The sequence below is a fragment of the Eptatretus burgeri genome, chromosome 10 (genome assembly GCF_056783735.1).
Source record: "Eptatretus burgeri isolate ZD-2024b chromosome 10, Ebu_testis_v1, whole genome shotgun sequence".
Lineage (NCBI taxonomy): Eukaryota > Metazoa > Chordata > Myxini > Myxiniformes > Myxinidae > Eptatretus > Eptatretus burgeri.
Window position 1 is genome coordinate 47,990,451 of NC_140970.1, and position 11,368 is coordinate 48,001,818.

Here is an 11,368-nt window from a genome sequence, read left to right on the forward strand (position 1 = left end):
AATAGACGACATCTCAAACGAATCAGGAAATTAAAAAAGAAAAGAGTATCAATCATATTTCAGATTTTAAAATATTTTTTATTTGGATGTTGGTGATGTCTTTACATACTTTTTCCTTGTCCCATGTTGGCACCTGTCTTGAATCAAGATAATCTTGGCATTTGGTGTCTGTGATGTAATTGAGTGTCATGACGAGAGCTAATTCTAATGGTTTTTTTTTGACAAGGGGACTGGGGTGTTCTTGGCTGAAATTGTGGGCCTCCTGCTGGTAAAACCGATTTCTTTTTCAGCCCAGAGACTTTGCTAATACCAACCCAGATTTATCCAACACTGAATTAGTCTCACAAACTCTGGGCTTTGTGAAACAAAAAAGTTGGATATGTGAATTGAAATGTGTCAACATCCACCTTGACATCACATTTCCACTGTCACACGAGCGAAGCCAACCTTGAGTTTCTGGTGCTTATCCCAGCTGTCAGGTTTTCTGCTTTATTTTGCTGTTGAGCCAGTGCAGTTTTCCAAGCTTCATCTGCTTGGTTCTGCTTTTGGCTATGTTCATCCTTTTTAACTCATGACAGTGGAGTTTTGAAAAGTTCTTCCATTGCCACGAATATATGACAATTAATCATGGGTGACATGGATTTTTTTTTTAAATTGTAGAACATGTAAAAATAACGGTTCAAAGCTGATATTTTATGCAATGATATTTTCTACCCTGTGCAAGTTTACAGGAAGTGACCTCCATGTTCATACTCAAAGCATTTTGTGTAAAACGGATGCCAGCCAACATAGTCACTTGTACTTTGGAACACAGGTCTACCAATAAGTTCCTTGTGAAGGAGAACATCACCTCAAATTAGCTGAAATATATACGAGACTGTCTACACAAGTTGGTGCATATCTCTTTCACATTGTTGAGTTTAAATTGTCCCACGAGTTCAAACATTGGCTGTATGTTGGTGTGATCTTCAGAAATCTCGCATGCAACCAACTGCTGTCACTCAAACAATCAATAAACATGTTGAACAGCTAATTTTGGGCAATCGGTGGATTACTATACTGGAAATTGCAGTATGATTGGATGTCATTGTTGGAAGAGGGGAATTGATCATTCACTCTCAATTGAAATTCGATGAGATTAGTGCAAGGTGAGTACCAAAGGAACTTGCACTTGATCAAAAGGCAACTCATGTAGACATTGCAGTTGAACTCTTGGAATGCTACCACAGGGTGTATTTGAAAACGATTGTGATAATGTAATGAGACCTTTTCCATCATTTCATTCTAGAGTAAAGGTGAGCTTGCATAGAGTGCAGATGTTTTTGTCCCTCGTGAAAAAAAAAATTCAAGGTTCTGCCATCATCCAGAAAGTGCATGGCAAAAATATTTTGGGAACCTACCAGTTTTTCTTGAATGTAAGCAAACCATCAATGCATAGTATAGTGCGACTTGTTCTGCAATGAAGGGAATCGAGCAAAATGCAGACGGCAGCCAGGTATGCCCGTCTCATGGTGTAGCATTACTGCACAATAATACAAGCCCTCACACAGCAAATGTGACCACTATTACTCAAGAGATGATGGGTTGGGGAAGTTTAAATAATCCCCCATGTGGTCCTGAAGCATCACCTACTTTTGTTTTAAACTATGACGATGACGATGAAGCGTTTTATGACACATTTCCCTTTTTTCAGTGTGTTGGTTGAATCATGGCATGCCTCCATACGAATCCATTCATTGTGTTAGTTTTGTGCAAACCCAAACATTCCACATCTTTCTTGACATTTTCAATCCACATCTTTTTAGAGCGTCCTCTCGGCTTTCCCCCTTACTTTATACCACAAGCTTTATAGTTTTTTTTTTTAACAGCTTCATCTTCTGATTGCTCCATTCATTGCACATGACCATACCAACCAAGTCTTTTTCACCAGCATTGAGTTTTTTAAAATAAAATAAAAATCTCTTCCTGATATCCAAGCGTGGAATTCTTTCTCAGACAATCCATTCATCCATCATCCTATTATCATCTGTTCTTTCCGTTCTTTTTATATCTTCAATCCACATTGCCCACGTTTCATTTCCATACATCAGTACCGGTCTGATACCGGCTTTATCAACTCTAATATTTACACATTTAACGGAGTGATTGTATGTTTTACAATTCCACATAGTTGTCTCCACTTATTCCAAGCTGATTTTATTATTGATCTAACGGCTAATTCTGGTCCTCCTGATACCTCTACCATGTCTCCAAGATAACAAACTTTTGACCTTTTCTAAATTAAATTCTGACCTCAGGAGTATTAGTTTTTGTTTTTCATCTTTTTCTTGAAATGATTTATCTTCACATCATTTACATATGAAAATCTCAGGTTTTGTGACCAAATTTCCTGTGTTACCACTGTATCTCTAGTGACACCATCTTTAACGCCGCCTACATCCAAATTTATTTCTTCCAACCCCTTTTCTTCCGCATATTGAACAAGGCCTTTCTCCTTCTTCACCACTCATCATAGCCTTCGTTTTATTAATATGTATGTGTAAACCTTTCTTCTCCATTGCACTTTTCCATTTTTGAAACATCTCTTTTGTTCTTTTTCACTTTTAGCATATTCACGACCAAGTCATCAGTGTACAATCGCATATGAGAATCGCAAACTTTCATTGTTCGTCAATTCTTCCATCTCAATTACAAACTAGAGGACTAAAAACTGATTATTGGTGTAATTCTACCTTGACTTCAAACATTTCAGTGGATCCAAAGTTGGCCTTTACCATAGCTCTTGATTATTATTAAAAAATATTTTTTTTATACATTCCCATTACTACTTTTACCTATGGTTCAGGCATGAGCTGCCTTCTGAGAGCCCATTCAACAATAACTGCTCTTGGTACTTGATCACATGGTTTCTCTAGGACTCTAGTTCAACGAAAACATGATGCACTTTCCTTTTCTTTTGCCAAATACTTCTCTTGGCATTGCTTCAATAAAAAAAACGCTTGTTGTTGTTCTTGTTGATCTTCCTGGCATAAAACTAAACTGGTTCTTTTCTATATGTACAACTTCTCTTAATCATCTTTCAAACACCTTTTCCAAAACTTTTCAATGCCTGCTGAATTAGTTTAACTCTCTGAGATGAACATCATAAAGGGCCCCCCTTCATCATGAACAAGGGAGCAACAATAAGAGTCCCCTTTCATCTTTGATTTACTTAATTACTGATTTGATTAATTATAGGGATGGAGACTCATGGAAAGGTTGAATGGTAAAGAGGAGCAGAGGGAGTTGGTTTACAATGGGGAGGGAGGGGGAGTGCAGAAATTGGAAAGGAATGAACACATAGGTAGCATTAATAAGTAGGGACATGCAAACAGAAGGTAGTCGAGTGGGAAAAAGTAGACGAGGTACATGGTAATATACAGGAAAAGCTAACAAATGTGGTAAATGTGGAAGATTATGGATGGACAGGAGAGGAGAGTCAGTGAAAACAGAAAATATTAGGAATCGGAACAGGGGATAACATGAGATAGATATGGCTTGCCATTTTTAAGGAGTGGAGCGAATAATATGATTGGATAAACTCAGCGAGGTACATCTACATTCGAGAGGAGAGGACAAAAGAGTGGATGTGCAAAATTATCTTGGATTTGAGGAGGTTAACAAGGTCTGTGTTGCGAGCTGACCAAGTGCAGTGTGGTCGAGAGTTGGAGAGAGGACAATGGCAATTGACCAGTAAACAGAAGGAAAGATGTGCAGTGCTTGCATCTCAGTCTCATGCTGAGCAATTCAATTCACCTTAATGCCTTGGATTCCACCATTTCCAGGGGTGCAAGGTGATATCTAGCAGAATCAGCGCACAAAGGATATCCATATTCCATAGTACTATGGATGAAGGCTTTGTATACGGTTAGGAGTTAAGAATGGCAGAGAATTGACAGCTCTGCAGAAGATTCCTAGACATCATCCTGCTCCGGAGGTCAACTTCGAAATGTGATTGGCCCAGGAAAGGCCATTTGTTCAAGGAGCTCCAAAGCCTGTACCTTTACCAGAGATGAATTTCAGGATTAAACTGGATGGTTAAGCATACGTTTTTGTGTCGAGACAGATTAAGTGTGTGGTCCTTGGAAGTATTGAACGACATTTTTCAGGCCTAGCGTCATATTTTCTCAAATGCAGAGTAGGATGCAGCTGTAGCCTGCTCGTCATTGGTGTAAGAGATTTTCTGGAAAACAAAAGTGCAATTATCTGCAAAGTGATATGCAGTGCAAGATTTTCCAAAGAGGCCATGAATGCAAACCAGGAAGAGGATAGGTCCCAAGACACTGCTTCGAGGGATATCAGCCTTTAAAAAAGGGCAGGAGATAGAACACCCTCCAGAACTACACATTGCGTATAAGCAAGAAGAAAAAACCCACCAGCCAGTCAAGGAGAGTACTGTGGATGCCATTGGCAGTCACAGTTTTAAAAGCTGAATTGGGTCCAAGATGGTATATAATGCTTGAGAGATGCTGTGTGAGACTGCTTTCACCTTGGCTTGTTTGAGGTTCATCCTATCCGACTGCAATATATTGAACAAGGTGTGTGTGTGTGCGTGCGTGCGTGCGTGCGTGCGCGTGTCTGAAAATCATAGAAAACAACAGGGCTGGCCCGATCTCCATCAAATTTTGCATCTATGTTGGTTTTACCCTGGGTCAGGTCATGGGCTGAAAAAAGAGAAAAAAAATCAACCCCCAACCCCCCCTGAGAGGGAGGAGGAAACATGATTTTCACTTGATTTCTGCCAAATTTTGCATATGTTTTGGTAGTACGCAGGGTAACCCCCCCTCACCTCTGCAATTTGGGTGGGGGGGAAGGGTGCTTGCCAATGCTCCTGAAGGGAGCAGGTGTTTCTCGTAATGTTAAATGATCTGATATTTAAAGGGTGGAAAAGAAGTCAGCCCTTGAGGTCTGCTGAGATTAAATTCCATTACCTTGCTGATAATGGGGAGAAGGTGCACTGGTCTGTCGTTAGAAGGGTCTGTCTTCACAGCCTTCTTTATGAACAGAAACAACATAAGCCACTTTCCATAGTTGAGGGGAGGTAACCCACCAAGAAGGATATGCAGAAGAGTAATGAAAGGAACAGCCAGTTCAAATGCACATGTATTCAGGAAGAATGCACTGGTGCCTTCAGACACCAGTTGCTGATGATACGTCAAAGATGGGAAGATAGTTCTTCACCTTTACAGGTGAGCTCACTTGTTCCAGAGAGTTGCCTGTAAGTAAGTAGGAGATGTGGAACAGTAAGGGGAGGGGTTGAAACCCCCATCATTTTCAGCAAAGACGCATCTTGAGCATTCCGTCTTGGCAAGAGTTCTGTACATCATGACATCTTCCTTGACGGGCAGAGACCAAGGAAGAGCATATTCCTGAGACAGTTTTAACCAGTTTCCACCAGGATTTGGAAGATTGAGAAAGAACTGAATGTTCTCTGTACTTTTCAATTTTTTGGGAATATAAAGTCCATGCTAATATTGAACTATCCTGTTTTATTGAAGTACAATGCATGACTGGCTGGCCTGCCTATCACGACAGATCAAGTATGTTTGTTATCTTCAAAGATTGAACTCTTGTCATTTTGAATGGAAGAACCTGTAACATTATTTCACAAATGTATTTTGAGAGCTTTTACTGCCTTGGATTGAATCCATTTTAGTTTTCTTGTTGTGACATACATTTGGTGACTCAGATTGTTTTGTTTTTTTTTTCTTCTCATATTCTGCTGGCCTTGTTTGAGTGCAGAGCAATGAGCATTCTTTGTTTATATTTATTTCTTGAACTTCAACAAGCTACAGTTTTTTTAACTTTATTTTATCTCTCCCTCCCCCCAGATATTACGCTACAGTGGCTCATACAACACTCAAAATCCCGCCGGAATTGATATGCTGAACAATGTGGAGGCTGTGGATTCTATAAAACTGCAGTAAACGAGGGAAAGACCTTCCTCATTTCTCTTCTTTTATTTCCTCTCCTCCATAACCCATCACCCCCCTGTCCTTACCTTCAATCCAACTCTAACTGTTAATCTTATTGCTTTGTCTCTTGCCCTTTTAAATTTTTCTCATTGTTCTCAAAATGATCCAATTTGTTTCACAATTCTGTCCAGAGGAGCCACGAATATTGTATTCCATCGGACACCCACATAATTAGAGAGTTAATCATGGAGAGGAGTTTGGACTTGTTGCCTCCGAAAGCATAAGCAATCTCAACAGCTTGGTGGCTGTGTGCGTTTCCTTGTCGTTAAACAGTCATTTGATTGACGAAAGTATACGGAAATGTTATAGTTGATTTGAAATTAAAGAGCAAATTTACTTTTCATTGCCAAAGCTCAAACTATCTTTAAATGTAGCTGAGAATTTTACAGGAAGAAAGGCTGCTTTGCGTATAATCATTTGTCTCTCATGAGAACCTTGCCAAAAGTTTAACTTGGGAAGAAATGTTGGACTGTGTCCTTAAAATAAATTTTTTTTTTGAAGATATCTTGGTGGAGGTTGTGATAGGACTTTCGTATTTCAATTCGGCCATGAGAAGAAAATTTTGAGGTTGAAATAAACTCAGTAATTTCTTGGGTAGCTCTTCTCAAGGTGTTTGCTTCTTTTTGAAATGAGCTCACATTGTCTTTTCACGAATATCTCCAATTGTACCCTGGTGATTTGAAATGGAGTTTTTAATTTTGGGATGATAAAAATAACTTGCTTGTTGACCTTAGGGAAGTAGAAGGAACTTGTAATGATTTGCTTTTGTGCTTTGTCTCTTTGGTTTGAAAATTACTTTTTTCATTCCAGTATGCATGTTAATGTGTTGGTACTTTCTTAAACATGACAGTCAGCATTCATGCTTATTCCCGATTGCACTATTGTACCACCCTTGTCCTGCAAGATCGTCTTCATTTATAATTGACTTGCATGTTACATTTTCATGTCTTTATGGTGCCATTCACTGCAAAACAATGAACATTGTTTGGATACAATTTTGTGGTGGAGGGACGTCTTTTGGCAATAGTGCAAAACTATATTCTTTAAAGTCTTTTTGATTTCGGTTTTATTTTTCCGAGTAAAAATTTTGACTTGTTGGGGCATTTGTGCATTTATTCGGCAAAGACAAAATATATTTAATTTGAGAATTTAATGAGGCATGGAAATGAAACCTTATTTTCCGTTTCTGCAGTGACTGCTGCATTGAAGGCCGAAGTTTTAAAATCCAAGGATGTTTCGTGACATTTTTGCCATAAGAGGGTCGTTGAAAAATTCAACATGCAATGGTCATTGGATAGGGCTGGGTGAATTTTTCCTCTGTCAGTCTTGATGTGTCATTTGTGAATGATCAACCATGGGTTTTTGACAACTGCTCAAGCCTGTACCCCACTCCTTCCAAGACTGTTTTTGAGTGATATCATGTGACACGTGTGAATGAAAGGATGATTGGTGGTCATTCCATCCATTTCAAGCACGTTTTGTTCAATGAGCCATGCCCGTGCTTCAAAATCGGTAAGAGTGTGCATTAAAGAAATCTTGACTTTGCCTTTTTAAAATGCAAGAAAATATTTTTGTAACACCTTTGTGCCGTATCAGCTTAAAAAAAATAACCTGACTTTCTCTTTTCTCAAATGAGGATGACTCATGTCATGCTTTTAGTTTCTGCACTGGCACAAGATAAAACGTTCCAAAAGTCATCAGTTGAGTTTGGTGGCGTATCAAACATCAGAAGTTAATTTCAAATTTAATTTCCAGAAGTGAAGCAAAATGTTAATTTTGGGTACAGACGAGACTTCGTTTTGTTTGGAGCATTCTGTTTGGTACATTTATATTCAACCTTTTTGTCTGGTACATTTATATTTATATACCTGTTGTTTATTTCTGTCCATATTGATGTATGTGGGGTGTCTCATTACATTCCCAAAACATTTTGAACACAATAGTCTGAAGAAATGCCAAGGTTAATTTTTTTTTTTCTTAACAATGCCTGCCCATCCCTTGGGAAGACAACCCATCTACGGATGCATTTCTGTCTCACTGACTTTCATCAACATAGAATAGAGTCTCCCCAAGAGTTGAGCTGCCAAGTTTACATGATTGTGTCAAATGCCAAATAATACCTCTTCACTGGGTTGGTGACCGTGAATCCATGGGCCACACCAGGATTTGTTACAAAGGTTCTGAGCAGTAGGGTTTCCCGATACACATCCACCCTATCTAAGCATATAAACATATTTGCACTGCCATATGTGTGAACCTTTGCTCACCCACCCTATCCAGGTGGGTTGCGACCCTGGGATAGCTGAGCGGTGCTTGGCTGAATTTGAAACCTGGCAAAGGAAAATGGAACCCCCTCATGCTTTTCCAATGGGCTCTTTTCCTTACAACTCGATGGCAGGAAGAGATAATGTCTCCATGCTCTTTTGTTAATAAGCAGTTTTAATAACCACAGGAAATGGTGATGATAAAAACAAGCTAGCAAGATCAATAAATGACAAGACACTATATTCCATGACAAGGGAATGAACTGTGATGGAACCCTCACAAGACACCACAGAGCATGTAATAACTTTTCACTGATTGCAAGCCTGAAACAACAAAGAAATGGGTCGTGAAAAGACAGGGTTGCAAATGAACAAATAAACCATTAAAAAGGGGCAGACGAGAATAAAGGAAGGTAATATGGGGAGGTTGTTGGGATGGCAGAGTGGAGTAGGCTGGAATGGGATCGGATGAAGGTATAGTCGGCAGTGAACCGTTACGGAAGTGCAGCCGGTTTACACTTGCTGTAAAGGCGGCTTCCACTCTCCGATGTTCTCGTGCTCCAAGTCCTCTCTACCACTGCAGTTCACTCGATTGTCCTCTGTAATGATCACTGACATGTGATCAGCTAATCTGCAACTCCATGTGTACGGCAGCTACAGGCTTCCATTAAAAAAAACTCAAACATCCCTTTTACCTTTGTGATTTCTCCCATCTCCACTGTGTTGTATCTTTGCACTGTGTAATTCCCTCTTCCATTCTCCTTGTGGGGTGGGGTTTATTTCGTATGCCTCAATGTATTCATCTGCCATACGCAAGTAGTTACTGCCAATTCTACATTTTGAATTTGGGGAGGGGGTGTCACAATCATAAAAAGGAGTGGGGTAAATTGGTAAGCAGGTGTATGGGACTCCATGTGGCCCCAAACTACTTGATGGACATGTCGTCTTCAGAATATAGCCACAAAGGCTCACCCCACACCACAAAGGTTAATTCACAGGATGAACCTTTTGGCATTTTTCCTTGCATTTGTACAAGTTGGCATACCCTGGACTATTATATGACAGAGATTGAGAGGGAGTGAGAGACTGTGTATTCACATTGGGCCAATTTGAATCCCTTTCCCACTCACAAAATTAAATATAATTTACACTGGTTAAACTGCCATCGATGTCTCTCATATCGTTGAAGGAAGCACATTCATTTTTATTTAGTGAGGATTCCTAAAATACAGTGTGCTTTTGCAAGCTTGTACACACTGATCCCCCAGAATTGTGCGTACTAATACTGTGCCTGGAATGTCAGACTTTCTGGTCCATGGTTGTAACCACCTTTTTTTCTGTAAGAGTGAGGCTCATGGAAGAACAAGGCTAAATTGATAGTGTGGGGGTAGCAGGGCAACTATTGGGCACAGCCTGCAAAGGGATAAAATGAGAGAGAAAGAGAACAAAAATGAACACTGAAATCAACAAGTAAGAGGGTTTGGTTAAGATAAATTAATGGGGTAATAAAGCTCATGGGTAAATATGGGGATGAGATCAGATGAGGTGGTGGTGCACTGCTTGCTTGGATGACCTGCAGGGAAGAGTGAGAAGGAAGAGCCTCTGGTAGGTGGTTCCATTGACAGGGAAAGCGAGGAGTAAAATAGTTGACGTGTGAAAGGGGGGGGGGGGGTGCAGAGATCAGAGGACAGAAAATGGAGTGAGCAATGTTAGAGAAGAGATAGTGTAAAACTGAGACCCCAACCTGCTTGTGATGTGAGGGCACAGACCTTTTGCTTTGGCTTCATTATGGGATATTCCAATAATTTTGAGCTTTAGATTCCACAGGATCTAGGACAGATGTGATGCTGGAGCACCAGCCCACAGAGAGCAGTACTCCATTGAACTACGGACAAAGGCCTTGTAGATGGTAACTCGCTCTGATTTTCCAGGGAAAGACTTGGAATGACGGAGGATGCCCAACGTGGCTGGTTTTGGAGACCAGCTTTACTATATGGTTGGCCGAGGGTGAGGCCTATAAATTCAAGAGATTGAACCTCTTTGTGTGGATGACCAAGGAAATGTGTGTTTGGTCTGATAAAAGGAACATGTCTTTCTATCTTGGAAAATCTGACAGCCTCACCATATTGCTTCAAAATGAGTCAAACAGTCAAAAAATTTCCAGAGAGGGAGGGAGGGAGAGGGAGACATACAGCTGCTGTCTATTGCAGAGAGGTACAGACAAACACATGGACATGGAGATGGACTGTTCAACACAAAGTGGAGTTGTCTGCAAAAATGCTGGCCTTTTTGCAGACAACCCCACTTCCATTCTTTCACTCATGCAAGTGTGAGTGTGTATATTTTAATCATAAGACTGGTTTTTTCTACCTGGTGTTGGCTTAATGGGTAGGGTAGTGGGCTTGGGATCCTTGGGTCCTGAGTTCAAATCCTGATTTCCATTTAATTAATACCAGGTGGGGTTGATGCAGTATGTCATCATTCCAAGGTTGGTAAAATGAGTACCAGCTTGCTGAGACGATTGAGCCATTTGAGTGTCCTATGTCAGAGTGGTGACCTGACCAGGATTGTGCCCAACAGCCCAGGAGACTGCTTTGGCAGCACTGACACTCTGTCGAGGGGTATGGTCCCAATGGATGGATGGATTAGTTTTGATTTTGGAAACAGCTTTCTATCTCATCTTATCAGTAGTATTTACAGTATGTGCATTTCACATTGTGTAAGCCTGTAAGGTGTATGTATGTACTGCATTTTATAGATTTCTAAGGGGGTCATAAGCAAGTCTGTTCTGACATGAACAATTACACCTTTATCTGTTTGTACCTGGAGTTATGAAATGATCCTCTTGATAAAAAGCTGTGTGAGGTCAATATCTACATTTAAATCTGCATTGCATCTTGATGGATCAATTAATTGAGGAGTGAGCCTGGTGTTGGCTCAGTGGTTAGGGTGGTGGCTTGGGATCCTAGGGTCCTGAGTTCAAGTCCTGTCGGCCGCTGAATTAATACACCAGGGGGTTGACTCAGCCTGTCATCCTTCCGAGGTCGGCGAAATGAGTACCAGTTCCAGTGTGTGTACTGGTCGAGAGGC

At 40.4% G+C, this 11,368-nt stretch overlaps 1 protein-coding gene across 1 annotated transcript in view; it reads left to right on the forward strand.

The window, feature by feature from the left end:
* LOC147018500 (ADP-ribosylation factor-like protein 8A) overlaps positions 1 to 7,110 on the forward strand; it is a 71,257-nt gene extending 64,147 nt beyond the window's left edge. Inside the window, exon 7 of the mRNA XM_085898190.1 lies at positions 5,871 to 7,110. Within this exon, the coding sequence (XP_085754316.1) occupies positions 5,871 to 5,920 (50 nt within the window). The 3' untranslated portion in view covers positions 5,921 to 7,110. The remainder of the gene's footprint in view (positions 1 to 5,870) is intronic.
* Positions 7,111 to 11,368: the final 4,258 nt, after the last annotated feature.